Raw genomic sequence first — 17,590 nt, 5'->3', positions numbered from 1 at the left:
AATGTCCAGGCAGCCAGCCCACAGTCAATGTTATGAGCAGCTCTCTTCTCTCCAGGAAGCCCCACAGCCTCCTGCCTCTCTCCAACCTGTCCCAAATGACTATAGTGTCCATGAGGGTTGGTTGTATGCCTGGCATGCACCGTTTCCTGTTTCACATCAGCTGGTGGCTCTGCTGCCTCAGTCCTTATGAGCCGCATGTGGGCTGTCTCCCCACCACATGCTTCTGGTTGGCCAGCCTGGCCCTGCACTCTCACCGACATTCCTAGGATCAGCTGAGGGCCTATGACTATGCAGCGATAGCCTGACCCTCCTTGGGAGCCCCTGGCCAGGGAGGGCAAGCCTGGGCTCTGTGGGCTCTGGGGAGGATGGACTGTCACAGGACTCAGCTCTGAGCTGAAGCCTCCACCAGTGATCCCAACAGCACCCCAGTCCACAGCTTTCCTCCTCCTGCAGAGAAAGTTCACACATTGGCCCTCTGGTGAGAATCCTGAGTTGTGTGTTCCAGTGCTTGCCTATACCCCAATTCTCAAAACTGGCACCATTGTGGGGAAAAAATGCCCTCTTTGGAGACCCAAGTTCACTCACTTTCTGAGTTGGTCCTGTTGCATGCCATCCTGGCTGGAGCAAGGGAGGATTTCATCCTGTTTAGAAGACTCCTGGAGAGCCTCACACCTAGTGAAAGTGTGAGGAATTTGAAAGTTACTGGCTGTCTGTCCATGTGTTGAAGCCTGCCTGCAACCATCAGGATTTTCTAGGTTCAGTGCCTGGGAACGGCTTCCTCTCCATGCAGTGGAGGAGGACTACCAGTCCCTCCCCTGATAATCCTGTGCTTCCTTTAGCCACCCTTGCTCTGTCTACATCTTGGTTAGAAACCCTTCTCCTAAATGGACAGACTGCTTTGTCTGAAGGCATTTAGCTGTTTCCTGAGGAGAAGGCCACAGACATGAGCCCACACTCCTGGGTAGCACACAACACAGGGGCATGCTTGGCAAGCGCTTCCAAATCTCATTTTACATGGCCCTGGCACAGTCTCTGGTCACCTCCACTTCCCAGGATCCTAGTAGCCCTCAGAGAGGGGCAGGTCATTCCCCAGGCTCTGTCTGGAGCAAAGGAGTCCCCTGACCTTGGAGTTGTTGCTCACCTTTGGAACAGCAGATCCAGTACCTGCTGGGGTTTGGCAAATTTTCGGTAAGTGGATAGGAAGGTGGGGACGAAGAAGTGGTCCCCGGTCAGCTGGGCAGGCACCAAGTGATCCACCAGCTGCTCCAGTGTGCCTGCCCTGCAGGCCTCCTCCTGGCTTGGGGCTACATCCTGCAGTGGGACCAAGGAGGAAGAGTTAGGTTGAAACTAGGTGACCAGAGAAGACTCCTTGCCATACATTACAGTGAATGACTTGAAAAGAAATGACTAATCACCCACACGTGCACATGCATGCATGCACACAAGCATAAACACACACACACACACACACACACACCATACATGGAGGGGAGTGCTGACGATGGTCAGGAGAATCAGGTGTGCTGTGCTGTTTAGTCATTCACTGCCCTGGGCCTCTCCATGTCACCTGTGGGGTCCTAGCGCAACATCTCCAGAAGTGTCTGTGTCCAGGGCTGGCCCAGGGTCTACACACATGGGCCACGCACCCTCTCCTCTCTTCCTGGAGGCCTGAGGCTCTATGATTTTTGAAACACCCGGCAAGCATCTCCTGGATGTCGGTTAGCCATACCAGTGAGCTGCGTGAGGCGTGTGTTGACTGTGGCTGCCGGGATACCAAGGTTCTAGGTTGCATTCTGAAGGAAGTGAGGTCATCCCTGGAGGTCCCTTCACTTGAGCCCTTCCTTCTGACAAAACCTCCCCAAATGGCTCCTCCTCTCACCTCCTACTTGCCCTGAGCATGAACACATATCTCCACCCCACTACCTCGTCCCCAGGTAGGCCTGGGGACTGCAGACACCACCTTGGAGGAGATCCAGGTGGGTCCTAGGCCTCCTGGTGCCCAGGCCTGTAGCTATTTCCCCTCAAGTTCAATTATACACGGCACATGAATTCTCAGAAAGGCAGTTTTCACTTTTGGGTGGCTCTGTCTCTCCCTTGTTCCTTATTCCTCTCTCCTTCCTTCTGTGTCTCTCCCGTCTCATCTCTCATTCTAAGGAATTCTGTGAGACACTATGGGTTTCCCAGTGAACAGGCCTAGGGCTCAAGCTCAACCATGTCCCAAGCAGCCGAGAGAAAAGCACTGAGGCTCAGCCCAAAGTATTGTGGCCACTGACACAGAGTCTCTCTCTATAAAGGACACAGCCCCTTCCTCATGAGGACCTGAGAGTTGAGGCCTGGGATGAACAATGTCTGCCTGTGGGAACAAAGCAACTGTGACTTCCTCATTGTGGGGCTGTCAGCAGTGGGTTATGGGAAAGCTTTTCAGCAGGGACAGCTGATGTCATTTCCAGGCCTTGGAATCAGCCTTGGCCATTCCCCCCCTTTCCTGTCTCTTCAGCCACACTGGCCTCTTTTCCAACATGGACACATCTGTGCTTCTGTTCTCTACGAAGACTCCAAGTTTGTAAGTCAGAACTTTATTCTGCCCTCTCAAACTGATTTGAGAATTCATCTGCTCACTTTGAGTTATAAGTAGGTTCAGACAGGCCTGAGTGTGGGAACCCACGGCATAGCCACATCCCCATAGCAAGAAGGCTTGTGAATCCAACCGAGCCGCAAGGAAAGCTGACCACCACGCAGCAATAAAAGACTCCACCAAAAGACTGAATAGTGGACACTGGGGAGATAAAAGCTTCCTCAAAGTTTTCACTTTTGGGTGGCTCTGTGTCTCTCCTGCCTTCTTTTCCTCCTTGTCCCCAGAGGGCTTGTCCTGGGCATGAGAGGCTGGATGGGGCAGTACGTCCTCCTATGGGTGGTGAGAGGATAAGCCAGCTTCCTGCCCATGGTCAGGGTGCAGAGGTTGCGATGCAGGCTGACTACAGTTGGACAGTTTGGATCCTACATGCTGTTGGCTGTTGCCAAGATCCCCTCACACACTGTGTTGCCACAATTGGACACCACTGTTCTGTTGGTGTCTCTTTTTTGACCAGGCAGGTCTGAACAGGGATGCTCGTATTTAATGTCTCCAGTGTGGCTGGGATGACAGATATGAATTACCAAACCCAGCTTTTGTTTTTGTTCTGTCCTGGTGCCAGCTCTGGTTCTTGAATTCAGGATCTAGGCAGTGTCTCTCAATAGTTTTGTTCAAGGCTAACACTCTATCACTTCAGCCACGTTTCCACTTGTAACATGTTTTTAGTCCATTGGAGATAAGTCTCAGGAACTTTTCTGGTAGAACTGGCTTGGAATCTTGATCCTCATATCTCAGCCTTCTGAACCGAAAGGATTACAGGATGATGCAATTAGACAAGTCAAAATGAAAAAAAAAATACAATCTTATTCACAGACAAACAATTAGGGATCAATGCACTAAAGAAAACAAAGGAGGAGAGAAGGGCCAGAAATAAAGGAAAATAGGCTACAATGAAATTAACAGAAATATTAAGAGATTGTTGTCACTAGAGGGAGAAGCAAATAAAAATAGAAGAATAAAGAATGGGAAGGAAACAGAAAGAAGAGAATTAAGACCTGCAAAAAAGAAAAAAATTATATGTAAAAATAATAATATAAAATTTAAAAATACTAAGAATAATAGAGAAATAGAACATTGAACATCAAAAATATAGCCATAATATGCACACAATTAAGACAGAGGCCTAGTAATCACTGTAGACCGTATATCTAAAACAAAACAGCAATGAAAAAGGAAACAAAAAGAAAAAAAGTGTTTTCCAATTTGTTTTTTTTATTGTGAAAATACTGTACAGAGGGGTTACAATTACATGGGCAAGATAATGAGTACATTTCTTATCAAGCGTTGTAGCCTCCTCCTTTGTTTCCCCTTCCCATCCCTTCCCATCTCCCACCCCCCAACCCCTGCCAAAGTTGTAAAGTTCGTTTTTCGACATAATGACTTGTACGTCTCATTGTTGCAATGGGTCCGCCTGTATCCCTATTTAAACGATTTGTTTTTTCCCTTCCCCTCCACAAATTATAACAACATCAAATACAGTGAAAGCAGGGGTTATATCTTGGGGGAGGGACATACAAAGCAACAAAGAAATAATCTTATAAATGTGTTAGAAACAATCGTATGAAAGAAAAAAATGTTTGAATACATATCTTAGGGTTCATTTCCCTAACATCAACTTATGTGGTATATATATATACACAATGGAATTCTATGCCTCCATCAGAAAGATTGACATTGCCCCGTTTGTAGGAAATGGAAAGACTTGGAAAAGATTATATTAAGTGAAGTAAGCCAGGCCCAAAGAAACATAGGTCCCATGGTTTCCCTTATTTGCAATAACTAGTGTTTTTCAATTTGTTTGAGGACTCTTTTCTCTCCCTGATGTCCACTATTCAGTCTTTTGGTGGAGTCTTTTATTGCTGCGTGGTGGTCAGCTTTCCTTGCGGCTCGGTTGGATTCACCAGCCTTCTTGCTATGGGGATGTGGCTATGCCGTGGGTTCCCACACTCAGGCCTGTCTGAACCTACTTATAACTCAAAGTGAGCAGATGAATTCTCAAATCAGTTTGAGAGGGCAGAATAAAGTTCTGACTTACAAACTTGGAATCTTTGTAGGCCTCTTCCCAGCCTAACTTAGTGGGAGGAAGGATTTGCTGTGTGTGGTAGACCAAGAGGGATGTGGCTGTTTTCTGCCCCTTAGAATCTCTGCAGAAAGCGTTGGTGTGGGTGGGACTGTGTCATCTAGAATCCGTGGCTTTCTCTAGAGTGGTTAGCACCCAGGCCCTCTTTTTAGCCCAGCCTGAATTCGCCCGCAGCTTTTCCAACCTGTCCAGTCTAGCGAGATTTCAGATTCTTTTGGCTTTGTAATTCCAAGGTGCCAAGCTAGCCATGGGCTGAGCTGTCATGTATCTGAAATGTTGAGCTTGTCTTTCTTCTTTGCTGTTGAGGGCCGAGGGCTGCCTCTCCCTGGACAGGGCTACCTCCCCTCTTGGTGTTTCTTTTTCTTTTCCACCAGAGAGGAGAGGTGTAACCACCTCAGATTCCTTTGCACTCTTCAAAAATATTGATGCTTCCCTGGCAAGTCTTGTCAGCCAGATGCTCTGCAGGCTCTAGGCCACTTCCAAAGATGGTGTGCTTCCCGAGGAGCAGGAGGGTTTCCTTCCAGAGGAAGGGAGGATGGCTTTTGTGAGGTAATCACACTTTCCCTTGGTGTGTTGGACCATCTGCTATGTGACGAATTGTCTCTGCACCCCTCTGTGGCTGGCTGGGATGTGGATTCCCATTCCCGGACTTGAAATTCATGCTGGAGGTGAGTGGAAAACTCATGGGCACGTGATCGCTGCCACTGCTGCTGCCATCTCTACTGTGGCTCCCTAGGCCACCACCATTGCCAGCGGGCGCTTACATCTGTCTTCTTATGCAGGCAGCTTACAACTTCCTTCTTTGATCTAAATCTCTGTATAAATATAGCTTTCAGAATGGGACTGTCTAGATGCACATAGCTTGGTGGGACCCCCAAAAAACTCTGCATCTTCGGACAGAGCTCTGTTTGTCCCCTGTTAACTTCCTGCCATCTTACCTATACCATCTTTTTTCATTTCTATATAGGGTTTTTTTTTGGAATATCTTACTTTTATGATTCACTTCAAATAAAATGTTATTTCTACTGAATTAAAGGTTTGTTGAAAATTACAGTTTGTGTTGAAGTAATATGATTGTTAATCCATTATAAATTATTATGTTTTTAAATTTTTAATTTTTATTGTGAAAATACTGCACAGAGAGGTTACAATTACATGGGCATCCATTATAAATGATTGAAGGCTGACATTTGTTCAGAACTAATTTGTGACCTTATGCAGATGACTTTACCTCATTGCATTTATTTTCATTATTTCAGAAAAGGAGGAAAATTATACTGTCCCATTTGCTGTTAGCCAATGTGGATGTGATAATGCTATCAGGAGATTGGTATCATTAAATTAGGCACTGGAGAGTGCCAATGAAGGATAAGTAGAAAGCTGTTCAGACAAATTCATCCTTATTACTGGCTAGGTAGCAATGGCAAGGCCAATATGTATTGCTTTGTTCCTAGACTAGAAGAAGGCCCACATAGCTAGCTCTGCCCTAGTCTTTTTTTTTGGGGGGGTCCGGTCATGGGACCTGAACTCTGGGCCTGGGCACTGTTCCTCAGCTCTTCAGCTCAAGGCTAGCGCTCTACCACTTGAGCCACAGCGCCACTTCTGGCTTTTTTTCTTTTTGTTTATGTGGTGCTGAGGAATCGAACCCAGGGCTTCATGCATGCAAGGCAAGCGCTCTACCACTGAGCCACCTTCCCAGCCCCTCTGTCTTGTGTCTATTTCTTAGCCTTCTCTGATTCTTTCCTGTCCTCCAGTAGAGGGATAATCCTAGGTATGATCTTTTCCCACCCTAGTCAGGGTATGGAGGGAGCCATCAAAAGCTTGGTCCATGCAAGGAAAAGTTCCAATAAAATATGTATTTTTCTCCAGTTTAATTTTATCTATACTTCTTCCCATAGAAGCAGCACAAAATCTCTTAAAATCTACATCCCCTGGGTAAAGATTCAGTTAGAGATATCTAAGGTTTGCCTTTTGTCTTTACAGCTCTCGCATCAAGAAGTGCCTTGAGCTCCCTCTATTGGGTAAAGTGTGTTATTGATGTTTCTTCTTGGGATTTGTTCAGGGATATGTGTTAAGGAACATGTTTAGAATGGTACAAGGTATCATTTAAAGTCATTCTTTTGAGTAACTACAACTAGGCATTGTGTAGAATAATCATTTCCCATATGGGTGTAAGCTATACAAAATGCTGTTCATGCATATACATATGTAGTAGAAACTACAGGTTGAATAAATTGCTTATGCAAATGCATAAAGTGGGAACTAGCAGTTTTAATAGGTTTAAAAAACTAGTAAAAGAAAGAAAATGCCTCCATAGAGAAAAAAATATTTCAACGAATTATTTATAATCTATGGAAATGGAAGAAAATCCATTTTTTTTGTTGTTGTTGGTTGTGGGGTTTGAACTCACAGCCTAGGTGTTGTCCCTGAGCTCTTTTGCTCAAGGCCAGTGCTCTACCCCTTTGAGTCACAACGGCACTACCTCCACCACCACCTCCTCCTCTTCTTCCTCCTCCTCCTTCTCCTCCTCCTCCTCCTCCTCCTCCTCCTTCTTCTCTTTCTCCTTCTTCTCCTTCCTCCTCCTCCTCCTCCTTCTTCTTCTCTTTCTCCTTCTTCTCCTTCCTCCTCCTCCTCCTTCTTTGTCGTCATCGTTGTCGTGGGGCTTGAACTCTGGGCCTGGACACTGTCCCTCAGCTCTTCAGCTCAAGGCGAGCACTCTACCACTTTCAGTTTTTATTGGAGTTTATTGGAGATAAGAGTCTCATGGACTTTTCCTGCCCAGGCTAGCTTTGAACAGTGATTCTCAGATCTCAGCCTCCTGAGTAGCTAGGATTATAGACATGAGCCACTGGCTCCTAGCTACATGGTTTCTGGTGGTTAATTGGAAGTAAGAGTATGCTACTAGCTCTCAGACCATTAAATAAACTTTAAGAGTTAATGAAACTTTTAGTTAATGAGGTTATTTTCCCCCTGGGGCCTTATGTTTTCACTTTTCCCCTAAAGGCTGGAGCCACAGTTCAACCTCTGGCTTTTGCTCCACCTACCTCCGCCCCCCCACCCCCACCCCCACCTGGTTGGTCCTGAAGCTTGAACTCAGGGCCTGAGTGCTGCTGAGCTTTTGTGTTCAAAGGTAGTGCTCTACAACTTGAACCATAGCTCCCCTCCCAGCTTTTTGAAGCTTAATTGGAGATGAGAATCTCAGTAACTTTCTTGCCCAGACTGGCTTTGAACGTCAATCCTCAAATCTTAGTTTCTTGAGTAGCTGGGCTCACAAGCCTGAGCCACTGGCATTCTGACTAATCTTTTCACATTTCAAAAACACATTTTTTAGTTAGGTACCTATGTCACACACTTGTAATTCTACCTACTCAGGAGACTGATATTCCAGAGAATCAAGGTTCAAAGACAGTCCAGGTAGAAATGTCCACATGATCCTATCTTCCATTAACCAGCAATAGATGAAAACAAGGCATGATTCAAGTGGTAAAGCACCAGTCCTAGTACTAAATGGTGCGTGGAGACTAAGATTTGCAGTATCTACTGATAAGAATTCCTCATGTCAATATGTTCAATTGAGTCCAGAGTATCCAATAATAGCTTATGGCTTAAGGAGATCCAGAGAAACATGTTTTTATTTCTTGTGAAGGAAAGGATTTATTTATTTATTTATTGCTGGTCCTGGGGCTTGAACTCAGGGACTGGGAAGTGTCCCCAAGCCTCTTTGCGTTCAAGGCTAGTATTCTACAACTTGAGCCACAGCTCCATTGCTGGCTTATTTCTCAGTAGTTTAGTGGAAATAAAAGTCTCACAGACTTTTCTGCTTAGGCTGGCTTCGAGCCATCATCCTCAGATTTCAGCCTCCTGAGTAGCTAGGATTACATGTGAGCCACTGGAGCCTGGCTTAATAATTACTTTTCTATATTCTTGCCCAGCTCCAGTTCTCCATTAGCAGTACAGAGAAGTCACCAGGTGTCTTTTTTTTTCTTTTTTTAAAAATTTTATTTTATTGTAAAGGGGATGAGCAGGGGAGTTATGAAGCAGATCTCATTAGCTCTGATTCACAACTCTCCTATTATAACTTACCGAGTACTGAGATTACAGGCATGTATCACATTGCCAGAATGAAATCATCAGATCTTACAAATATTTTGCCTTTTCCTATTGTTTCTATAAAGTCAACTTTCCTTATGTTGTAGAAAATTAACTCAACTTCCTTGACTGTCATCAAAACTCCCCACATTCCCTGCCCCAGTGTACCAAAAACATCAGCAAACCACAGAGAAGAATCAGATTGCAGTTCAAATGGGAGAGCCTCCACGTAATTTATAATATAGACAGAAGCCTAATTACCCTACACCGAAGCCAAGTAGAGGTTGAATTAATAGTAGTTTGCTGGATTCTTCAGAAAAACTGCATCTGCAGTACAACCAAAGTTTTTGTTTTATTTATTTATTTTTGTCAGGCCTGAAGCTTGAACTCAGGATCTGGGTTGTCCCTGACCTGTCTTACTCAAGGCAAGCATTCCATCACTTCTGACTTTTTGGTGATTACAGATAAGAGTCTCACAAACTTTCCTGCTTGTGCTGGCTTCAAATCATGATCATCAGATGTCAGCCTTCTGAGTAGCTGGGTTTACAGGCATGAGCCACTGGCACCTAGCCACATCTAAACCTGAGACTTATGATGTCCAGTCTTTACAATGGTCCCTGAATTTTCCCTATCTATTTTAGCATTTAAGATAATGGTTTAAGTGATTTTTAAACCTGAGTGGCATCATAGAAATTCTGCTCACAAGAAGTCAGTTAGGAAAGGTGATTTAAAAAACAGGGCCACAAATTTTATTAGAAAGGGGTATAAGTGACCTATAAGATGATGTTAAGTGAAATGAACCCCAAGATACGGACACAAGTGGGTTTTTCTTTCTTGCTAATGTTTTTTTTAACGTATTTATAATGTACTATGTGATATTTGTGTTTCTTTTGTATGCTCTTCCCCCATGATATAATCCCTGTTTTCACTGTATTTGATTCTGGTGCCCTGCATCTTGTATATACATTTTTTCTAATTTGGGGAGAAAGGAAATAACAAAATGTTGAAACAAGGATACAGGTTGACTCATTGTAACAATGAGATGTGTAAGACACTAAGTTGAAAATGTACTGTACAACTTCAGTGGGGGGTGGGTAGAAGAGTTGGGGATGTGGGGAGGGAAGGGATGGTAGGAGAAAAACAAAGGAGGAGATAACAATGCTCGATAGGAAAAGTACTCCTTACTTTACTCATGTAACTGTAACCCCTCTGTACAGTATTTTTACAATAAAAACATTAAAAATGAAAAGGGGGATAAGCTTAATTTATTTGTGCTATTATTCTTTTAAAATACTTTTGCATCTCTAATATATGCCATTCTTCTATCATGGGGTTCTAATCTTGCTTCTGGCTTATTCCTTAGTGTTCTGCTTTTCATCAGTTAAGCTCTCATATAGATAATTATAATAATTATGATAATAACATTACTAAAGAACCCACAAAGGCCATGTCCTTGACTGCTTTGCCTGGCAGAGTGAGTGCTGAATATTTATTAGATGAGTAAATGAATTAAGCATTAATAGAATAATTAATTAATTACCTTATTTATTAATTCACATTAAAAAACCCATGGTTAGTTTTTTCTTACACTAACCAATTCAATCCCTAGTTTTCTCTATAAAATGTTCAGTTTGGTAAGTCTATTTTATATTTTTTGGAAAGTCTATAGGCCTAGAAACCTGCCTCAAAATAACCCTCTAATGTGCAGTGAGGACAGAATTGGAAGAAAAACATTCTAGCATTAGTAATTTGTGACCATAGCTGTGTGCTGCATTGGGTATGATTCTCACCTTTACCAAACTTTTTACCTTCTCCATCTGCAATGTCCTCACTTGCCAGCGTGTCCCCCCCCCTGCCATCTCCCCATCCCCATCCCCATCTTTTGCTGGGTTACTGTGAGGACTAGATGTGAAAGTAAGTCAAAATCTATAAAGTATTGTATAAAAAGTGAACTAAATGAAGCTGGCTGTCTATAGCCTTAGATTCAATCAACCAGGAACAGAATATATTTGGAAAAAATCTGGTATCTGTATTAAGCAAGTACCGACAGATTTTTATTGTCATCCTTCCCTAAAAATGATAGAATAACAACTATTTTCCATAGTATTTACAGTATTTAAAGTATGTGGGTTAAAGTTATTTAAAGTATATCACATTTTATACATGATATGTGAGCATCCATAGATTTTAGTATCGATGGGAGATCCTGGATCCAATTTTCTATAGATATCAAGGAAAAGACTGTAAAACATACCAAATTGATTGTAAAACATTTATCAGAGAAGGAAGGACATATCTTAGAAATGTTAAGTAAATATGGAGACAGAAGGGGAAAGGGAAAATGCTATTGTCTCTCAGAATAAGCTGAAACAAGAAATCTAAGTGTCTGAGCTTCAGATTTTTTTAAAAAAGAAATTTGGTTAAAGTCAAGAGCACTAGCAGTAGGATGTGAGAGGGAGATAAGTTTGAGAATGAGAGAGAAAGAGATTGGGATTTGTAGAACCTACGCACATACATATATCATAAATGTTAATTAGCCTTAGATAATCCTGATCGATGCTCTAAAGTATTTTTAAAGCCCCAAAGTGCATATTCCTAATTTGTGTTTGCTGGAGGATGTTTGCAGGTACAGAACATTATTGTCTGCTTGCTGTTCCTTTAGTGCCATATCTGGAACACAGCTGTGTTCCTTTCAAATACAGGATAAAGTCAAAAGGTTCTTATTCTCATCGAATTAAAGATGTGAGATTAGCTAACTGGATTATAAAGGGGGTGGATCTCTTCCTATCCTCTACCTCTGTTCTCTTGCTTCGCTGTAATAAATGAATTAACTTGCAATTTCAATAGAATGAACTATTATCTATCAGGAGAGATGCTCTAATAGCTCCTAGAGCAAAAACTAATGGGAAAATAAGCTTAAGTAAAGCTAACGTTGTTTTAAGATTTGATTTGAAATTGAGTTATAAGTCATTTAATGTATAAGTTCCAGGGTAAGAAAAATATGATGTACTTTAAAAACTTATTTCCATGTCCTTAGTGTGAGAATTTGACACCTTTCAAAAGCCTAGGATTTGATTGCAGAAACAGTGGCATTCATGGCTCCTGATTAACCATATATAGCTATAAGCTGATTGATCTGAGGAGATGTGCAAGTAGAGTCTTTCTGAATTCTGCAATACACTTACTTGTTCTTTCAGATTCTGTGAAAGAAAATTATTCTTTGGCTGGAAAATTGCTCATAGTGACCTGCTTTTGACAACTGACAACTGACAGTGTGCATGGATTCTGAGATGGGCTTAATTGTATAATGTAAACTACTAATCTTTCCTTAGATGACTGTTTCTCCAATATGGTTCACCACAGGACTCTTGTAGCCAAACAGCTATTAGTGACTTGTGTAAAAACCACTGGAATCTGTAGCACTAGGTCATGTGACCACCGTGGGCCACAGGAACTCAAATATCTTGCTTCCTAATTTGCCACTACTGGTTAATGTTTTTTATCAGTAATAATACTAATATTAATACAACAATATTATTACTTTTAGATACAAATTTTACCAATGATTTCCTTTTACAATTCAGTATGTATTAAACATCTTTTCAATATTTTGCTATGCAACTTTGTTAGTCATTAATCCATAACTACTTTTTGAGAGATGAAACATTTGTTAATTTTTCATTCTCTGAATTTCAAAGTTTGTTCTGGATTCCAAAATATTATTTATAATTATTGACAATTCAGGCACATATTCAAGTCCAATGAAATGTCATTCTTGTGGCTTGGATATTAAAGATCTTTAAAAAGCAAAAGTCACTCTCTTTTATTTTTCTGTCGGTCGTGGGGCTTCAACTCTGGACCTGGGTGCTGTCCCTCAGCTCTTCAGTTCAAGGTAAGTGCTCTATCAGTTGAATCACAGTATCACTCCCAGTTTTCTGTTTCTTGGAGTCTCACAGACTTTCCTGTCCCAGCTTTGAACTGCGATTCTCAGATCTCAGCCTCCTGAGTAGCTAGGATTACAGGCATGAGCCATTGGCATCCTAAAAGTTACTCTCTTATTACCAGTTTTTATATCTTTGTTTCTTTTCTCCTTTTTCCATTTCTGCCCTTCTAATTTTTCTTTTGAAAAGGGAGAATAATGGATGAGGTGTGGTTCAAGCAGTATAGAATGTTCGCATAGCATTCATGAGACCCTGAGTTCAAACCCCAGTAAGCCCAAATAACAACAAAACAACAATAATAAAATTAAAGAATAACATAGGCTATTTTAATTTTTGTTTATTGTCAGTGCTATACAGAAGCCCTAATGATTGTAAATTAATTCAATCTATGTGTATATTGACCCATTAAACATTAAAAACATTACATGTTGAAAAAATATTTATCTTGTGCTCATTTTTAGCCAGCTCTCCATTACTTTTACAAATATCGGGAACAATCAACTTATGAAGAAGAAAGGTTTATGCTCACTCACATTTTTGGAAGTTCTTTTGCATGATCAGTTGACCACATTGCTTTTGGGCCTGGGAGGAGGTAGCACAAGATGGTGGCAAAGCATGGCAGAGGAAAACTTCTCAGCTCATGGAAAAATAGTTCAAGAGAGTTAGAAGAAGGGGTTCAGGTTCATTGTTTTCTTCTAGGACATGCCCTAAATGATATAATGCCACTATCAACTTTCAGTAATGCAACAGTGGAGATCAACCACACATCACTGGGGGTCACTTAATTATAGAGCTCATAATTTGTGTTTTGGTCTTTTTAATTTTCTTTTTCTTCACTTTTTTTTCATTTTAATGCCCAAAATTGGGATTTGAATGCAGGGCCTTGAGCTCTCACTTGATGTTTTGATCATGGCTGATACTCTGCTTCTTGAACCACAGCTTCACTTCTGGCTTTTTGCTGGTTAATTGGAGATGAGAGTCTCACAGACTTTCCTACCTGGGCTGACCCTGAACCTTGATCCTCAGATACCAGCCTTCCCAGAAGCTAGGATTACAGGTGTGAATAACCAGCCCCTGGTCATAATTTAGTTTTAATCTGTACTGCTTGTAAAATTTGCCTCAAAAATTAGTTCATATACTTGAATTACCTTCTGATTATTTAATATGTGACTACTCATTATCTAATAAAAACAAAAATAGATGTATTGAAATTATCCCTTGTATCAATAGCAGTTAGTGCATATCTGGAATACTTGTGAAATTCTTAGGATAAACTTTCCTTACAGACACAGAGCATCATAGTATGAACTACAAGTTTCAACCTTAAATGACATTATTCGACTGTGTAGTTGAAATATGAAGCCAAAGAGAACATCTTTCTTGTGTTTAGCAGAATGCTCGTTCTCCTTCTTCCTACAAAGGGCTTTTCTTTGAGGAAAGTTGAGCGCTTACATCATGGGAGGTTCGATTCTGTATGATGTGATGCTTGGAACTGAGAGAGACTGGTAAATATGAGAAGGAAGCTGGTGGAAGAGTGGGAAAGAGGAGGGATGTAGGATGTAGATGCAGCTTTCAGCTAACAATTTGAGATCTTAGTACAAGGTATGGTGCCAGATAAAGCACATACTCAGGTCACATAGTGACAAATTCACAAATATCATTTCCTATGCTTTTATTGTGTCCATGTATTTTCAAAGTTTTTTTCATTTGCTTTAATCCTTAACACAGCCACATTAAGTATCATCACTTTATTGTGTACATGTGAAAACTAGGACTTAATCAATTTGTTGCAGCTTCTAAAACATGTCAGGGCAGGAATTCACCTTCATGCTTGTTTGCATTGACACTTCAGCACCTTGGACACATCCCAGGTACAACTCAAACAAATATCCAAGTAATGGATACACACTGATATCATAGCAGAATGAGAGTAAGAATAGGAACAGTTGGGGCTGGGAAGGTGGCTCAGTGGTAGAGCGCTTGCCTTGCATGCATGAGGCCCTGGGTTCAATTCCTCAGCACCATATAAGCAAAAAGAAAAAAGCCGGAAGTGACGCTGTGGCTCAAGTGGTACAGTGCTAACCTTGAGCTGAAGAGCTGAGGGAGTGCGCCCAGGCCCAGAGTTCAGGCTCCCAGACCCCCCCCCCTGCCAAAAAAAAAGAAGAATAGGAACAGTTAAGAAAGCCTTTATTCAGTTCCAGTGATCTGAACTAGGATTAATGTAAAACATTAGGCTTACACTGAAGTAGATGAAATGCTTGCTGTGGCAATATCCTAGTTTAGTGCCTGAGTAGTACTTATAGTAGATTTAGATAGCAGAAGAGAGGAGAAGGAAGCACTTGAACTTGATGTCTTCTGAGGAGGTGTGCACTTCCCAAGTCCCCACAGCCCTTTGTGACGTCCTACTGTGATCTCATTCAGCCATTCTCACTAAGCCTGGTTCCCACAAACGTTTAAGGTGGCAACTTTACCACAATATTATCTTTGCTGGGAGTTCACAATAAAATCACGTTGTAACGAGACAATATGGATATGAGAAGTAAAACATCCAACACATCTTATAAATCTGATGCTTATGATCTTTCTTTTGACCCATTTTCATATGAACAATCTGTTATTTAATTAAATATAGTTTCTCCCAGTTTTCTACATATTTTTGCTTTGTCTTTGGTATAAAAATAAAAAAAACTTAAGTTGCAAAGGAATGTATACTTAGAAAAAGAATATCACTGTTATATTGTTGTTGCTGTTGTTATTGTAGGTTGTGGGGACTGAATTTAGGGGATGGATGCTGAATTTAAGGGTTGGGCTCTGAGCTCTTTTGCTCAAAGCTAATGCTCTACAGCTAGTGCCCCACAGCACCACTTCTGGTTTTCTGGTGGTTAATTGGAGATAGGAGTCTCAAGGACTTTCCTGCCCTGCTCATGCTTGTCATCCTAGCTACTCAGGAGATGTGAGGATTGTGGTTCAAAACACATGAGCCACTAGTGCCTGGCTCCATAGGGTTTGGTTGAAAGAACATGTCTTATTTAGTCCATTTTCTATTGCACAGTATTTTTGGACCTTGATATGAATGATTTTTATCTACACTTTTTTTTGCTAGTACCAATTTTTGAACTCGGTGCCTGCTGCCTTCTCTGCTTGTTTGCTCTGTGGGTGCTTTACCACTTGGGTCATGTCCCCCAGCATGGGTTTTTGCTGGTTATTTTGAAGATACGTATCTCAGACTGTTCTGCTGGGTCTGGCTTTGAGCCTCTAGCCTCCATATCTCCATCTTTTGAAAAGCTAGGAACACAGGCTTGAGCCATGGAGGCCCAATTTTCCCTTCCCCTATCCTAGAGTTTGAACTCAGAGCTTATTTACTCTTAACTTGAATTTACAAGTAAATATGTAATGTGCATCTTTTGAATGTTAAGGAATATGTTAAATTTCTCTATTGCATTGGCTTACAGTTGCAGAAGGTTTAGTCTACCATCTCTTGGCCTGTGCATTTGGGCAGAACAGTGACAGAATCTTGTGGAGAAAAGAGTTCTTCATTTCACTGAGGATGATGAATAGGGAGGGTGGATTTGGGGGTAGGCCAGAGCATGATATCACCCTGAGGCTATGCCCCCAGTAACCCACTTTCCTTCCAGACACCCCTGTCCTGAAAGTGGTACCTGCTGAAAGTGTTATAATTTTATGAATCTATGGAGAGACTAGTCTATTCATTAGGTCAGAGCCATTGTGTTCTAGAAATGCACTCATAGACATAACCAAGGGCTGTGCTTTACTAAGCTCCTAGGTATTTCTCATATTTTTTGTTATTGTTTTCTTTTTGTTTGTTTTTGTTTGAGAATAAGATTCAAACTTGATATTTGATGCATTTACTCATTAGCTGAGCCACGTTTACCTCCAATCCCTTCTTTTTGGTATTTCTTAATCCAATCATGTTCAAAAGCTTAATTAACTACCACATACTGAATACTTAAGTTGCCAGCGCTGATGGTTTAACAATTCTACTTATGCCTTTCTGTTAAGGTTTCAGAGATGAGAGCAATCACAGAGGGTGTACTTTAACACTTGTCTGAAGAGAGTGAAGTAAGTGAAGAAATGGTTCAAGTATACTATACTGGAGAGCTGACTCACTTCTGTAGCTTGGCACTAGATGGCACTTTAGCTGTTGAAAAAAAATGTAACTGACAGAAATGGAAGAGTAGATGTTTAGGTCCTCCTCCTCCTCCTCTTCCTCCTCTTCTTCCTCCTGTTCTTCTACTTTCTCTTCCACCTCTCCCTCTCTTCCTCTGTCCTCCTCCCCTTCCTCTTTTTCCTCTTCTTCCCCTTTTTTTCTTCCTCTGCTTGCTCTTCTTGATTTTCTATTGTAACAGCATTATGCTGCAAGGTTAATTCAGCTGTCTTAATTAGAGCATTTCTAATTTGTTTTATTCTCCTTAAAAAACAAACAACCTCTATACAAATCGTGGGTGGAGATGGGAAAGCAAAACTGGGAGAGACGGAGGGAAGTGGGACATTGTCCAAAAAGAAACGCACTCATCTTCCCTGACTTATAAAACAATAACTCCTCTGCACAACACCTGAATAATAACAATAAAATTATCTTTAAAAAATCCAAAGTGCTAGCTTTTCTCTTTTTATCTGTTAATCTGAAGAAGCAAAGAACAAAAGGAAAATCCAGGATAGACAAATGAAAATAAGCCAATCAATGAACTAACTAGATTAAAAGAGTTACAGGATCTTAATTTGTGAGCTTGTCAATTTAGTTGTTATACTGTTTATCAAAAGCAAAACATTATCCAACTACTACGGGGGGCTGAGATATAAAGATAGCCGGTTGAAGGCAGTCTGGGC

At 41.4% G+C, this 17,590-nt stretch overlaps 1 protein-coding gene across 1 annotated transcript in view; it reads right to left on the bottom strand.

Moving 5' to 3' along the window:
* The window catches only part of LOC105993771 (ral guanine nucleotide dissociation stimulator-like), a 48,252-nt gene that overhangs the window by 9,874 nt on the left and 20,788 nt on the right, over positions 1-17,590 (bottom strand). Inside the window, 2 exon segments of the mRNA XM_013027133.1 lie at positions 586-672; positions 1,124-1,311. Of these exon segments, the coding sequence (XP_012882587.1) occupies positions 586-672; positions 1,124-1,311 (275 nt within the window).

Source organism: Dipodomys ordii, unplaced genomic scaffold, assembly GCF_000151885.1.
Source record: "Dipodomys ordii isolate 6190 unplaced genomic scaffold, Dord_2.0 Scaffold100, whole genome shotgun sequence".
NCBI classification, from domain to species: Eukaryota; Metazoa; Chordata; class Mammalia; order Rodentia; family Heteromyidae; genus Dipodomys; species Dipodomys ordii.
The sequence above is the reverse complement of the archived record's forward strand: the minus strand, read 5'-3'. Positions and strand labels throughout refer to the sequence as shown.